Source organism: Chlorocebus sabaeus, chromosome 13 (genome assembly GCF_047675955.1).
Source record: "Chlorocebus sabaeus isolate Y175 chromosome 13, mChlSab1.0.hap1, whole genome shotgun sequence".
NCBI lineage: Eukaryota > Metazoa > Chordata > Mammalia > Primates > Cercopithecidae > Chlorocebus > Chlorocebus sabaeus.
The window spans coordinates 33,092,756-33,109,332 of NC_132916.1; the positions used below are offsets into that span (position 1 = coordinate 33,092,756).

At 40.1% G+C, this 16,577-nt stretch overlaps 1 protein-coding gene and 1 pseudogene across 6 annotated transcripts in view; one reads left to right on the plus strand and one right to left on the minus strand.

Annotated features, from left to right (window-relative positions):
• Positions 1–16,577, plus strand: part of ARMC2 (armadillo repeat containing 2) — a 128,707-nt gene that overhangs the window by 6,049 nt on the left and 106,081 nt on the right. For 3 of the 6 annotated variants that reach the window (XM_008007401.3, XM_038001044.2, XM_038001043.2), the window contains exons 2-4: positions 86–346; positions 4,026–4,098; positions 15,213–15,384. In XM_008007401.3, the coding sequence (XP_008005592.3) occupies positions 129–346; positions 4,026–4,098; positions 15,213–15,384 (463 nt within the window). In that variant the 5' untranslated portion in view covers positions 86–128. Of the gene's footprint in view, positions 1–85; positions 347–4,025; positions 4,099–15,212; positions 15,385–16,577 lie in introns of those variants that run through there. The other 3 variants (XM_008007403.3, XM_038001046.2, XM_008007406.3) reach the window with 3 other exon arrangements.
• Positions 1,309–2,623, minus strand: LOC103240613 (small ribosomal subunit protein eS12 pseudogene; annotated as a pseudogene).

The following is a 16,577-nucleotide window of genomic DNA, read 5'->3' on the forward strand; positions in this document are numbered from 1 at the left end:
TTTAATATATGGATAGGCTTAAGCATTCATTTTTATAAAGTCCTGGATAAAAATAATTAATGGGTTTTGTACCATGTATTTGCAGGGCATGGTGTCTATCTGAAGAATATTTTACTTTCAAAGGAAGGATGCTGTCTCCAGATGATAAAATGTTAGGAAAACTGGATCCATTTTATCGATCTTCAGTGTCCAAGCAGAAGACCAGTGCAGAAATCATAAGTGAAGCACGAAATGCATTAAGAACAGTTAGAACCCAAAGACCATTTACACCACAGGAAGCCCAAAGAAAACTATTCGGACCTGCATCCTCAAGAACGTCAGAAAATAGACCTCCTTCCTCCTTCAGGTATATGGTATTTCGCATTCATGTTCGCTCAGATATTTAAACAACAGGTTATACTTTCCCTTAATTCTTATGGATAATTTTTAAAAATAGACTTATTTTTTAGAACAGTGTTAAGTTCACAGCAAAATTGAGTGGAAGGTACAGAGATTTCCCATGTACCCCCTACTACAACACATCCACAGTATCTCATTATCACCATCCCCCACCAGAGTGGTACATTGGTTACAATCGACGAACGTACTTTGACACACCATTATCACTCAAAGGCTGTAGTTCACATTAGGGTTCACTCTTGGTGTTGTATATTTTATGTGTTTGGACAAATTTCTGATGACACGTAACCACTATTATAATATTACACAGAGTAGTTTCACTGTCCTACAAATTCTTTGCTCTGCTTATTTTTCACTTCCTTCCCCCACCCACTAGCAACCACTGATCTTTTTACTGTCTCCACAGTTTTGCCTTTGCCAGAATGTCATATAGTTGGAATATATAGTATGTCACCTTTTCAAATTGGCTTCTTTGACTTAGTAATAAGTTTCCTCCACGATTTATCATGGCTTGAATAGCTCATTTCTTTTTAGTGCTGAATAATATTCCATTGTCTGGTTTTACCACAGTTTATCCATTCATCTACTGAAGGACATCTCATTTGCTGCCAAGTTTTGGCGATTACAAATAAAGCTGCTATAAACATCCATGTATAAGTTTCTGTGTGAACATAAGTTTTCTTTTTTTTTTTCTTTTTTGAGATGGAGTCTTGCTCTGTTGCCCAGGCTGGAGTACAGTGGTGCGATCTCGGCTCACTGCAAGCTCTGCATCCCGGGTTCACGCCATTCTCCTGCCTCAGTCTCCCGAGTACCTGGGACTATAGGTGCTCGCCACCATACCAAGCTAATTTTTTTTTTGTATTTTTAGTAGAGACAGGGTTTCACCATGTTAGCCTGGATGGTCTCGATCTCCTGACCTCGTGATCCGCCCGCCTTGGCCTCCCAAAGTGCTGGGATTACAGGCATGAGCCATCATACCTGTCGAAGTTTTCAACTCCTTTGGGTAAATTCCAAGGAGCATGATTGCTGGATCGTATGGGAAGATTGTGTTTAGCTTTGTAAGAAACTGCCAAGCTGTCTTCCAAACGGGCTGTATCATTTTGCATTCTCACCAGCAATGAATGAGAGTTCCTGTTCCTCACATCCTTGCCAGCACTGGCATTGTCAGTGGTCTAGATTTTGGCCATTCTAATGCGTGTGTAGTGGTATCTCATTGTTCTAATTTACTTTCCCTGGACATATGATGTGGAGCATCTTTTTATATATTTATTTTACATATGTGTGTATTCTTTGGTCAGGCGTCTGTTAAGGTCTGTGGCCCATTTTTTAAATGGGTTGTTTGTGTTCTTGTTGAATTTTAAGAATTATTTGTGTGTTTTGGATAACAATTCGTTATCTTACATGTCTTTTGCAAATGTTTTCTCCTGCTCTGCGGCTTTTCTTCTTCTCTTGATGGTGTCTTTTGCAGAGCAGAAAATTTTAATTTTAATGAAGTCAAGCTTACCAATTTCTTTCATGGATCTTGCTTTTGGTGTTGTATATTAAAAGTCACCGGAATACCCAAGGTTTTCTAGACTTTGTCCTGTGTTATGTTTTAGGGATTTTATGGTTTTGTGTTTTACATTTAGGTCTATGACCCATTTTGAGTTAATTTTTGTGAAGGGTGTTAGGTTTGTGTTTTGTTTTTGTTTTGCATATAGATGGTTGATGTCCAGTTGTCCTAGCACTGTTTTTTGTTTGTTTGTTTGTTTTTTAGGAATATGAGCCAAGGTTTTACTTGTCAATTTCTTGCATTTGAAGTACTCTTTGATAACATCCTTGGCTTGAGACTCTTTTCCATAGTCCTACAATACAACTACAACCAACCATTTTATGGGGTTTCCCTCCCTGTCAGTTTTAGAGAAACCTACCCATTACCCTAGTTTCTTGTCATCAACCTTAGTTAGGTTGATTTGGTGTTCAGCTCAAAGGGCCTCCATCAAGTTGACATAGACAGGCTCATCACAGTTAGATGGAAGCAACAAAGATGGGCTTGGCTCTTGTCTGAGGCTTTGACAGCTTTGCAAATTCCATGTGCTAGGCTGTCCTGGATGAGACTGGTCTTTAGCACCTCTTTTAAAGCAGTATTAACATCCACTGCACCTCCAGCAGCAGTGTCTTCTTTGGCCATGGCAATGGGTTATGAGTGAAGGTGGATCTTGAATGCATCGAGCCTCCACCTCCATGAAAGAGCCCAGCACCAGTTTTTGAAAAAGCTATGTTTTCTCCATGGTATTGCCTTTGCTCCTTTGTCAAAGATCAGTTGACTGTATTTATGTCAGTCTACTTCTGGGCCCTCTATTCTGTTCCATTGATCTATTTGTTTATTCTTTCACCAGTACTATACTGTCTTTATTATTGTAGCTTTATAATATGTCTTAAAGTCAGGGAGTGTCAGTCCTTTACATTTGTTCTTCTTGTTCAACATTGTGTTGGCTATTCTGGGTCTTTTGTCTCTCCATAGAAACTTTAGAATCAGTTTGTCAATATCTACAAAATGACTTGCCAGGATTTTGATTGAGATTGCATTGAATCTATAGATCAAGTTGGGAAAAACTGACATATTGATAACATTGAGTCTTCCTAGCCATGAAAATGGAAGATCTCTCCATTTTCCTAGTTTTTTGATTTCTTTCACTGAGTTTTGTAGCTTTCCTCATCTAGATTTTATCCATATCTTGTTAGATTTATAAGTATTTAATTTTTGGAGTGCTAATATAAATGATAATATGTTTTCATTTCAGTTTCCAACCTTGTATCTTGCAACCGTACTATAATCACTTATTAGTTCCAGGAGGTTTTGTCAGTTCTTTAGGATTTTCTACATAGATAATCCTGTTATCTGCAAACAAAGAGTTTTATTTCTTCCTTCCCAATCTGTATGCTTTTAATTTCTTTTTCTTATTGCATTAGCTGGGATGTTCTGTATGATACTGAAAAGCAGTAGTAAGAGGGGACATCCTTGCTTTCTTCGTCATCTTAGTGGGAAAACTCTTTCTTACTGTAAATATGATGTTAGCTGTAGGTTTCTTGTAGATATTCTTAGAAGTTTTCTTCTATTCCTAGTTTGCTAAGAATTTTTATTATGAGTGTTGGATTTTGCCAGATGCCTTTTCTATATCTGCTAATATGTATCTTCTTTAGCTTGTATTTTCTGTATCTTTTTTAGCTTGTGGTGTGATAGATTACATTGATTGATTTTCAAGGTAGTTGTCTTTTTAAGTTTGAATTTTGTTCAAGATTCCTAGAAGTGATTCCAAACACTGGTTCAGGAAGTTACTTTGGAATGAAATGGTTACTTGCGGTTGTCCCATACCAGCTTTCTGAAGTGATATGAACAAAGCTTTTTAAAAAATTCCTCTATACACTTATTCTTTTCATTATTCAGTATATTTCAAACTTCCTAAATGTAATCAAAAGACTTCTTAATAAACTGTTTTAAGTACAATAACATTAAAAAATGTTTTTCCTTAAGGCTTATGCATCGCATCCTTTTACTTGCTTTTTAGCTAGTGTTAACTAATATATACTATAAATAAAGAAATAATTCTTCACAAACTAACACTCTGCACCATCTTTTATGCTAGCCTCCATGCATCCAGTTTTGAGTCATCTGATTCCAGGCCTATCTCTGGCGCACGTCTTAGTCCACTAGAGCTGGTGAGTACTTTATATAACCACCAGTACTTTATATTATGTTGTGAAATGAAATTGGCCAAAAATACTTGGAATCAGTACTTATATATGCTATGATAATTATCATGTACACCTAAATAGACTAATAATTTAATATGAAAGCAGATTCTTTTATATTGTTCAAATGTAATGGGTAATATCTAATGAAATACTTCTATAATTTACCTATAGTTTGATAATAAAGAAGAATTTTTAAAATATATAATAACTTGGTAAGCAATATTTCACAATATTTTTGCTTTCTTAGTTATACATACATATTTTCTTAAGTTGTATATACAAAAATTATATGTATAATTTATATTAAAGTTATGTATCTTATACATGTATAAAAATCATATATTTATATGTAGTCTCTTTATATATACACATTTACATATAAATATATGTAGTCAAAGATTTATTACAAAAAAAGTAACAAAAATCCAGTGATCTCCTGTCCCCTTATTCTTCATTGTTCCCCTCTCAGTGGCTTTCACTTTAAGCTCTTTTGACGCATCCTTTTAGCATTTACATCCAGACTTCCCAATGCCACACTGTCTTGCTGCTTCCTGACTTATGAACTTGAGGAATTATCTAATGACTTCTAAGGAAGATGAAGATTTTGTTTCTGTCTGTCTTTTTGCCTCTTATCATAATGCGTTCACCTTTTCTATTCCCATTATTACTCCCATATAGATATAAAACTTTGGTTAGATCTGTTTTCTCTGACTATGATTACATAAACCTGTTCATAGTTGAGCCTTGAATTGATGATAAATTCTCCTTTCCTGCACCACTTTTTGTTTTCCCTGGCATTAATAATTGCCTTACTTTTTAAGTTTTGTATTATTAGTATTTCAAATTTCAACCCCAAGCTCATCCCCAGTGGTCTTAATCTCCTTTTATGTTCAGGCACATGAGGCATTCTATGGATTTACCTCCTTGGAGAACTCTTCACATGTCTTGCCCAACCACTTTCCCTGAGCACAGCTCTCCTGGGATGCCCCTCACCATTCTCCTGGGGAGATGGCTTCTCCTTCTTGTGCTGGCTTTTACATGGTTCCTGTGTCTCAAGTCCTCTTCTCTTGATTTTCTGTGGATTTGGTAGAGCATTCCCTCCCATAGTTTCTTGAGAAAGGGTACATGGGAAGTAAATTATTTGAAACTTTGATTCCTGTTTTTTCCTCTCTGGAAGTTCATAGGATGTTTCTCTTTGTTTCTAGTGTTCTGAAATTTAATGACAATGGTCCTTTGTGTGAGTCTATTTTTATCAGTCATGCTGGGCACGTGAAGGGCCCTTTCAATGTGGAATCTCATGCCTTTCAGTAAACATGGATATTAATTGAATATTTAATATCATCATAGTGTCTTACCGACTTTTTTCTGTTTGCTTTTTCTGGAATTTATTATTCAGATGTAAGACTTCCTGGGCCAGGCGTGGTGGCTCATGCCTATAATCTCAGCGCTTTGGTGGGCCTAGGCAGGCCAATCACCTGGGGTCAGGAGTTCAAGACCATCCTGACCAACATGCCGAAACCCTGTCTCTACTAAAAATACAAAATTAGCTGGGCCTGGTGGTGCGTGCCTGTAATCCCAGCCACTTGGGAGGCTGAGACAGGAGAATTGCTTGAACTCAGGAGATGGAGGTTGCAGTGAACTGAGATTGCGCCGTTGCAATCCAGCCTAGGCGACAAGAGTGAAACTGTCTGAAAAAAAAAAAAGATGTAGGACTTTCTGGACTGACACTTCAGTTTTCTTATTTTCTCTCTTTTCTGTTTCACATCTTTTTGTGGAAGAGACTATGTTCTGATCCCTTTATTGAGTTTTTAAAAATTTCTGCTATCATATTTTTAATTTTCAAAAGTTTTTTTCCCCTCTACATTATCTCTTTGTATAGTAGTCTGTTCTTATTTCATGGTTGCAGCATGTTATCTGAGTGTATTAGTGGTAGTTTTGATTTTTTAACTAAGTTTTCTCCCTTTATAGTCTCTGTTGCATTTTTGTCTCTGCTTTTTATACTAGAGGCTTCCTCTGATGCCTCATGCTGTTTGTTTGGCCGCTCTCAAGAGTAGTGGCGGCTGGGCACAGTGGCTCACGCCTATAATCCCAGCACTTTGGGAGGCCAAGGAGGGTGGATCACAAGATCAGGAGATCGAGACCATCCTGGCTAACACAGTGAAACCCAGTCTCTACTAAAAATACAAAAAATTAGCCAGGCGTGTTGGCGGGTGCCTGTAGTCCCAGCTACTCAGAAGGCTGAGGCAGGAGAATGGTGTGAACCTGTGGGCGGAGCTTGCAGTGAGCTGAGTTCGCACCACTGCACTCCAGCCTGGGTGACAGAGTGAGACTCCGTCTCAAAAAAAAGAAAAAAAGAGTAGTGGTGTGTGGATTGGGTTGGTCAACCTATAGGTGGTATCTACCCACACCTATAGTTAGGGGGATCTGGCTGGGCTGTGTTGTTGATGACACCCCAGTGGCAGTATCTTTAGGACTTTTCATACGGGCTAGTCATATTCTCTGTAAAGAAGTATCTTCCACGCTGTTTCCTGGATGTTAAAGTCTGGTTGCTAGCTTCCAGGTGCAGGAAGAAGGCGGGAATGCCCAGCATTTAGGATATAAATATTCAGTTAACATCCATGTTTATAATAAGTACTCAGACACTCAACAATAAGGGTACTTATTGTTAGTACCCTTACTTATTGACCTCAGTTAAAGAAGACCCTCTGCTTTACCTTCTTTAGAGAATAAACCCATCTTCTTCTGGGTTCAGTAGCCTGACTGCATGGAGCTGGGAAGGATGGAATTACACAGAATTTCAGCCAATCCTACTTACTTTAGCCACTCCTCCCCTTCTACCTCTGCTACCAGAAGTACTTGGTGATACCAGTTCCCTAGGCTTTTATGAAATTGGTATGTTAGTCAAGCGCTTCTCAATTTCTGTTACTCTGTGTGTGTGTGTGAGTATATGTGTGTGCGCACGCGCGTGTGCTTGTATGAATGTTTGTTTTACTCTGTGTGTGTGTGAGTATATGTGTGTGTGCACGCGCGTGTGCTTGTATGAATGTTTTACTCTGTGTGTGTGTGAGTATATGTGTGTGCGCACGCACGTGTGCTTGTATGAATGTTTTACTCTGTGTGTGTGTGAGTATATGTGTGTGCGCACGCACGTGTGCTTGTATGACTGTTTTACTCTGTGTGTGTGTGAGTATATGTGTGTGCGCACGTGCGTGTGCTTGTATGACTGTTTTACTCTGTGTGTGTGTGAGTATATGTGTGTGCGCACGCACGTGTGCTTGTATGACTGTTTTACTCTGTGTGTGTGTGAGTATATGTGTGTGCGCACGCGCGTGTGCTTGTATGAATGTTTTACTCTGTGTGTGTGTGTGAGTATATGTGTGTGCGCACACACGTGTGCTTGTATGAATGTTTTACTCTGTGTGTGTGAGTATATGTGTGTGTGCACGCGTGTGTGCTTGTATGAATGTTTGTTTTACTCTGTGTGTGTGAGTATATGTGTGTGTGCACGCGCGTGTGCTTGTATGAATGTTTGTTTTACTCTGTGTGTGTGAGTATATGTGTGTGTGCACGTGCATGTGCTTGTATGTTTGTTTTACTCTGTGTGTGTGTGAGTATATGTGTGTGTGCACGCGCGTGTGCTTGTATGAATGTTTGTTTTGAATGAACTATTTGAAAGTAAGTTGCAGACATTGTGATACTTCATCCACAAAAATTTAAGTGTGCATCTCATATGAACAAGGACGGTCTCCTACATATCCACAATACCATCATCATAGCTCAGAAAATTAACATTACTCAGTAATATCATTTAATGTACAGTCCATGTTCAAATGACCCCAATTGCCTCAAAATGTATCTTATATTTTTAAAGTGTTTACCAGATTGCCTCTGTGAGAAAGATTATACTTGTTCATATATTGCAGATGACAAACATAAGATCCCAAGATAGCAAGCATGAACCAATACTGCAAGAAATAATTTGCCAGCTATTGTTGACACATGGCTTGTTAGTGTCTACAATCTTGGGAATCACTTGGGTTTTGAGCCAGCTACAGCCTGAGGACCCAGTTCGGCAGCTCAGTGGCTCTACCTTTTTGTAGAGTGGCTCTTTATTCTATGATTCTGTAGTTTGACTCCTATAAATTGCTTTTAATATTACTTTAGTTTTTGGGGGACTCACTCAGTTTGGGTCTACCCTTCCCTTAAAAAAAAAAAATCTCATTTTCTAGAGATAACCTGGACCTTGTCAAACTGGTACAGTACTTGGACTGTAGGATTAGCTGTTGGGCTAAGACAAGATAGGCATTTATCTGTTTAGGGTCATTGAACTTAAATTTCCATACCTCTGAATGGTTGGGTGCTATGTTCAAAGTAAAAGTAGACGGCTAGGCGTGGTGGCTCATGCTGTAATCCCAGCACTTTGGGAGGCTGAAGTGGGCAGATCACCTGAGGTCACAAGTTCGAGACCAGCCTGGCCAACATGGTGAAACCCCGTCTCTACTAAAAATATAAAAAGTAGCCAGGTGTGGTGGTGCATGCCTGTAATCCCAGCTACTCTGGAGGCTGAGGCAGGAGAATCACTTTAATCCAGCAGGCAGAGGTTGCAGTGAGCCAAGATCATGCCACTGCACTCCATTCTGAGCAATAAAATGAGACTCATCTCAAAAAAACAAACAAAAAGCAAAGTAAAAGTCGTCTAAGAAGCTCCCATTTTAAGGAAAATGACTACTTAATTTGAGATTGTTGTTGTTGTTATTGTGGTTTATGTGAGGGTCCTAAGTACATTTCATTTTAAACAGTAATTAAAATTTAGGGCCCCCAGTCAAAAAATTCTGAAAATGGCCCCATGCTACCTGACCTTCCACCTTTTTTCTTCTTTATCCCTTCATTTTTTAAAAGAACTCTTTGCCTCTGGTAACCACTAAATTGGCAAAGGGCAGAGATAGATAGATGAAGGGAGAGAGAGTGGAGAGAAGGAGATAACTGGAGAGAGAGGGAGAGAGAATGGTGGAGAAGTATCTCACAGTTAAGGGACACATTTGCTGAAAGAGTTTGTGAGGACCTAGCCTGTTGAATCTCAGTGCTTTTTGGATCTAGGACACTTTCTCAGACCAGTTTGCCTTTTAACAATTCCTCCACCAGCAGTCAGTCAGGGAACAGGGACTCAGACAGCAGCCTTTCAGCTCCTACAGTGAGCAGATTAGCTCAACGCTGCTTTTGTACAGCTACACTCTCTCTCTTTCTCCCCATCCTATGTGGCCTGTGCTCCCCACACACCCTCCAGCGGGCAATGGGCTGCCCACACTCAGGACTGCCCAGGGCTTCTGAGAAGAGGAAGAGCTGACGCTCATGGTTCCTGACTGCTCAGGCCCTGCCCTCCAGCCCCACTGGCCCAGGGGGTTCCTATTAGCAGAAACACCCTGATTTGTAGTTTTTGTTTATTTGTTTGTTTGTTTTCTGAGAGAGTCTTGCTCTGTCACCCAGGCTGGAGTTCAATGACATGATCTTGGCTCAGTATAGGCGTGCACCACCACACCTGGCTAATTTTTGTATTTTTAGTAGAGATTGGGTTTCATCATATTGGCCAGGCTGGTCTCAAACTCCTGGCCTCAAGTGATCCACCCACCTTGGCCTCCCAGAGGGCTGGGATTACAGGCATGGACCACTGTGCCTGCCTGATTTGTTGTCTTTCATTAACGTTTATATCTACCTGCTATATAGGTGTGCCAGCTTACATCTTTTTTCCTTCTTAGCAGCTCCCTGCCACTCCACAGGAGCACTGAGACCTGGGGCAGTTGGGTGATAGTTACTCCTATTTTTCTTCTACTCTGGTTAGATGGTGTTCAAATTTGTTTACACAGAGATAACTGTTCTCTTGCTTTGAATTGTATAAAGTCAGAAAAGAGATGTGACCCTGTGAATAAGCAGGAAGTGTTATCTTTCGTCATTATTTTAGTCAACAAGATAGAATTTTCTTGGTTTCCTAAACTTACTGAGTCCAGTTATATAAACCCCAAATGTTTTTATTCAACTTTTTATTGACACAGAAGAATTCAGCTTGATACATTTACACAAACTAAACACACTCAGTAACCAACATTCAAAAGGGAAAAATAGGTCACTACCAGCATCATCAAATCGATCATTTCTGGGCTCCGAATCCACCATCATGGCCCCTCTCAGCCACTGCCTCTTCTGGGCAACTACCAGCCCCACTTCTAACAGCGTGGATTAGTTTGAGTGGCATAACCAAGCTCCAGGTAATTCAAAAGTGAAACAAAATTTAATATTTTTAAAAGAAAGGGTCCTAGGAACTCATATAAACCTTGGGGATGGGCGATCCAGGGTAAGACAAATAGAGTAGAGCCAAAGCAGTGTTTTTTCTTTCATGATTGCTAAAGCAAACGGTGACATTACAGCAGTGAGTCACATGCCCAGAGTGACAGAGGACCCCAGTGTACCTGTGGAGAAAATCATAGTAATAGAAGTGCACACAAAACTGCTGCATCACAAAGGTTCTGTGCTTGTGAGAATTTTTTTTTTTTTTTGAGATAGAGTCTCGCTCTGTTGCCAGGCTGGAGTGCAGTGGTGCGATCTCAGCTCACTGCAACCACTGCCTCCTGGGTTCAAGTGATTCTCCTGCCTCAGCTTCCCGAGCAGCTGGGACTACAGGTGCCCACCACCATACCCAGCTAATTTTTGTATTTTTAGTAGAGACAGGGTTTCACCATGTTGGCCAGCATGGTCTCAATCTCTTGACCTCGTGATCCACCCGCCTCTGCCTCCCAAAGTGCTGGGATTACAGGCATGAGCCACTGTGCCCGGCCGCTTGCAAGAATGTTTAATATTTGCTTTCTGACTTTCAAGGTGTCTTTCGTTGCATGTGTGTGTGATCTGTTGCTTTTCAGGTTAAATTGTGAGCACCAGAATTTCTGGGGTGAGGTGTCCTGAACTCCCTTTTCCAGTTGTCATATAGGATGTGGGGAGACCCTGTTGGGTGATCTGGAAGAGCCAGGGCAGAAACTGGCCAAGGTGACAGTGCTTGGAAGAGTCGTGGCCAGCCTGATGCATACGATACCTTAAACGTTCCATGTATTGTGTCTTCTTCAACAGGGTTGTCCTGTGGAAATAGACTGTGTCTTCAATGGACTCTAACAGGTCCACCAGCCAGAACAGACCTTAAAATATGGCTGTGCCTGTGTCCTTGATTATGCTGAAGTCACGGGTTAGTGTCATGAAACAAAATGTGAGGTAGCTAAGGTTCTCAAGTGAATTTTTTTTTTTTTTTTTTTGAGACAGGGTCTTCCTCTGTTACCCAGGCTGGAATGCCGTGGTGCGACATCTGCCTCCTGGGTTCAAGCAATTCTCCTGCCTCAGCCTCTTGAGTAGTTGGGACTACAGGCATGCACAACCATGCCTGGGTAATTTTTGTATTTTTAGTAGAGATGGGGTTTCATCATGTTGGCTAGGCTGGTCTTGAACTCCTGACCTCAGGTGATCCACCCACCTCGGCCTCCCAAAGTGCTGGGATTGCAGGTGTAAGCCACCGCACCTGACCCTCAAGTGAAAACTTAAACTTACTTGCAACATTCTCTAATTTCTAAAATTATTTGAATTTTATGAGATAAACATGTTTGCTGTTTTTCTTTATAAAAGTCATTTTACTCCACAGCATGATAGAACATTTTGTAGAACTTGGCGTAAAAGAAATTGCTGAGTCATTTAATTGTTTTCTCTTAAATAATTAAACATGCTTTACATATGTCACTTTATATTCTAAGTAGTCCCACGCGATGCATGTTTAAATGGGACACATAATTTATTAAATGTCAGTAGTAAAATGGAACCAAATTTTTGTTATACAATTACTAATTTTGCACTAAGAAAATAATGCCTTTTATTGAGGAGCATTTGTGGGACTTTTATCTTGCCCTGCAGAGAAAATTCAGTGATTCTCTTGTGGGGAAATTTGCTTTCCAAACCGTGTTTTCCCTCTTTATAAAATCTTTTGGCTGAGTGTGGTAGCTCATGCCTGTAATTCTAGCACTTTGGGAAGCCAAGGCAGGAGAGCTGTTGAGCTCAGGAGTTTGAGACCAGCCTGGGCCACATAGGGAGACCCCATCTCTACAAAAAATAAAAAATTAGCTGGGTGTGGTGGTGCATGCCTGTAGTCCCAGCTACTAAGGAAGCTGAGGCTGGAGGATCGCATGAGACTGGGAAGTTAAGGCTGTGGTGAGCCATGATCGTACCATTGCACTCTAGCCTGGGTGACAGAATGAGACCCTGTCTTTAAAAAAAAAAAAAAAAAAAATTTCATTTAGTACAGTTTGGATGTCTGTAGAAGGAGCCATTTACTTTGTCTGCATGATTGTTATTTGACAGAGTTCTTGATCTTTGTTTCAGTTTCAGGGTACCTGCAGAATGCAGACATTTTGAGTTAAGAAAACCACACATCTGTCTTCAAAATTGAGATTACCCTCTGTATTTCATTTTTCATAGTTGCACAGAAAACACCTATTTTCCCGTATTACACTCTCAGCTTTTCTGTTCCTATTAGCTTCATGTCCTAAGTAACATTCCTATGAATATTTTGCAACAAAGTGGGGAGGCTAAAAAGTAAAGGACTATTTGGTAAACAAATATAATGCAATTTATGCAGACAAACAAGTGTTACCTACTTCAGAACAGACCCCTCAGAATCCAATATCTTAATTCTAGCAAGCCTGTGTCAGAGGCTAGGACCTTTACTTTTGGGAAGAGTTAAAAGTAACTTGGAACCAAACCTGATAAATAAGGGCTGAGAAACTTACATGGGGAAAGGAACTGGCATTTCTTGAGCCAGTTCCATATAGGAACACATTAGTTCCATATAGCAACACATTCCATAATAGGAATTGTGCTTATGGGAATGGGCCTGTAAGAACTGTCTCTGTGTTATAGCTGGGCGGGTTCAGAGAAGTAAATGACCTGCACAAGTTCACATAACTAGTGAGTGGGTCCTTCTGCAGGTCTCCAAAAGTGATTTATGCTTTCTTCCGTATTATGATGATTATTTTATTTACTGTTTTTTTCTAGCTGTGTTAGAAAAATATGTCTTTAATATCATAGAACAATTTTTTTTGGTCTGGTTTATAAACTGATCCTAAATACAAATGGACAAGAGGAAATAAAAATTTTGAAGAATGTCATCATTATTGAAATGAACAACTTCTTGGAAGGAACACCCTAATATAGATGTCTATGTTCTATTCGTGTATGTGAGAAAACAAGTGTTTGAGATTATGCGTCATATGTGATAAATGACTTCACCCAATTTTCCAAATTATATGACTTGGATTTCACACTGGGTGTTTCAAAAATTTGTTGATTAACTTATTGGATAGTGAGTTACTCATTCGCATATTATGGAAGTGACTTTAGGAATGTTAACTTGATTATTTTTGGTTACAGCTAAAAGCACTTGCTGCTATAAGGTTGTTCTTTCATAGGCAAATAACTGCGCTGATATTGGAGGCAGGAAGGATAAGAGCACCAGGTAACTCTAAAACTAGGAGCTTAGTCACCCTATGAGGGCACCAGGTCAGAGGCCACTCAGATTAGAGGGAGTTCTGGGTGGCACAGAAGTTGGTGCAGGTGTTTTTAAAAAAGTTTTTAAGGAATTAGAATTTTGTTAGTAATGTTCCTCTACTAAGAGTATCAACATCGACACTTAAGAAAAGAAGGGGGTAAAAATAGAGAGTATCAGCATACAATTTCTGAGATGTAAAAAGTAAAACATTTTCGGCCAGGCGCAGTGGCACACGCCTGTAACCCCAGCACTTTGGGAGGCTGAGGTGGGTGGATTGCCTGAGGTCAGGAGTTCACGACCAGTCTGACTAATAGGGTGAAACATCGTCTCTACTAAATCCTGGTGCATGCCTATAATCCAAGCTACTTGGGAGGCTGAAACAGGAGAATTGCTTGAACCCAGGAGGCGGAGGTTGCGGTGAGCCGAGATTGCGCCATTGCACTCCAGCCTGAGCAACAAGAATGAAACTCCATCTCAAAAAAAAACAAAAACAAAACGAAAATTACCTGGGTGTGGTGGTAAGCTCCTGTAATCCCAGCTACTCAGCAGGCTGAGGCTGGAGAATCTTTGAACCCAGGAGGCGGAGGTTGCAGTGAGCCAAGATCGCACCATTTCGAATCTCCGTCTCTAAATAAATAAATAAATAAATAAATAAATAAATAAATAAATAAAACACTTTCATATCATAAGTCTAAGACAACTTCTTGCTTTTATGTTTTATGACTTTTTCACCTAACTTGTTTAAAAATTTTGATATCATTAAAAAAATACATTTGTGGCATCCAAAATACATAAATGTACCACTTATATTCCACATAATTCTTGGTACATATAGGTGCTCAATAAGTGTTTTCTGAACTGACTTGAACTCAGACATTTGCAAAGCATGTTGAATACACTATATGTAATTTTGTAGTCTTTTTTTTTTTTTGAGATGGAGTTTGCTCTGTCGCCCAGGCTGAAGTGCAGTGGTACAATCTTGGCTCCCTGCAGCCTCCAACTCCTGGATTCAAGCGATTCTCCTGCCGCAGCCTACTGAGTAGCTGAGACTACAGGCACGCGCCACCATGCCCAGCCAATTTTTGTATTTTTAGTAGAGACGGAGTTTTACTATATTGGTCAGGCTGGTCTTGAACTCCTGACCTCAGGTGATCCACCTGCCTCGGCCTCCCAAAGTGCTGGGATTACAGGCATGAGCGACTGCGCCCAGCCAATTTTGTAGTCTTTTATACAGATAATATTGGTTGCTAGCATGTGTAAACTGTTTTACTCAAGTATGCTAATAGCACAACAGAGTAGTTAATACAGTATGATTGAGAAAAACAATTAAAAAATGCTTTATATCTACATATATCACATTATGTAAGATGGGCCAGTGAGCTGGTAGAATCAGGAAGCCAAGATGAAGCCAGGCAGATAGGCCTCATGCTCTTCTGGAAGGCTAGCTCTGAGGTAAGTGTTGTTTGAGACACAGAAAGTCATTCCAATTATTTAAAAAATCTCTTTCCAGAAACCGAAAGTTCCAGCATCTCCCACCAGAGAGGAGGATTCCTGCTTTTCCTTTCCTAAGCCCCCAGTGGACCCTGCGAAGATTAGAAGAATAAGCAGTGCCAGGGCTCGCTTATTCAGGGCTGCCTCCCAGGGGGCCCTTCTGCCGGACAGATCCCTTCCTCCCTCTGACTGTAAGGTCATGTAACATCCTATAATCTCTGGGGACAGGCATGCTTCTTGAATTTGCACACAAAAGCTATTTTTATATGATTTTTCCTAACCCTAGATGATTTTTATGTTAACTAAGAGTTAGTTAATATTGGGAAAAAGCTGGTTAAAAAACATTGTTCATATATTTTTCCGGGTGCTTATAAGGAATACCTAAATATCACAGTTGGTAGGAAAAGAAAATTAGGATAAGTGGCTGGGCGTGGTGGCTCATGCCTGTAATCCCAGCACTTTGAGAGGCCAAAGCAGGCAGATCACCTGAGATCAGGAGTTTGAGACCAGCCTGGACAACATGGTAAAACCCTGTCTCTACTAAAAATACAAAAATTAGCCAGATGTGGTGGCGTGTGCCTGTAATCCCAGCTACTCGGGAGGCTGAGGCAGGAGAATTGCTTGAAACCAGGAGGTGGAGGTTGCAGTGAGCTGAGATCGTGCCACTGCACCCCAGCCTGGTTGACGAGTGAGACTCCATCTCAACAAAAAGGAAAAAAAAGAATATTGGGATAAGTATTCCCTAGTGGATAGTTCACGTATATCAGAAATAAATAATTTTTAAATTAGAGTTCAAAAAGTTGTTAATTTTATTAGAAATTAATGAAAATGGTAAGATTCTTATTATGTTCATTAAGGTTATTTCTTTGAAAATACCCTTCTGATCCCATGTGAGCATGTAAGCAAAATTCCAATGGGACTTTTCCTACTGCCTAAGAATGCTGCCAGGCACCTAAACCTGGGAACAGAGAGGCTAAAGATCACAGCCCAAGGAGTCCCACCAACAGTTGGAATCACTCCCCATCCAGGGCATATTAAGGGTTTCTCAAACTGCGGAAAAGGACCCAGAAGTGGGATGACAATCAATTTAGTGGATCCCACCAGCGTTTTTAAAAAATAAAGTAGAATAGAACATAATGGAAAATGTCAGAATACGTAACACACAATAGGGGTAAGTTTTGCTTCAGGAGACTTTACTTTGGTTTTCAGTGTGTGTTCAGGGTCATATTACAAACGATTTCTGACTGTGTGTGGTCAAAAAAAAGTTGGGAAACCACTTTACCAAGAGCTGACAGAACTGGTTCTCCCTCCATCAACAAGATTTGATGAAGAGAGATAGGCTTACAGTCACTGAGAGATGGGGAGAGCCTGGAAGATACATACC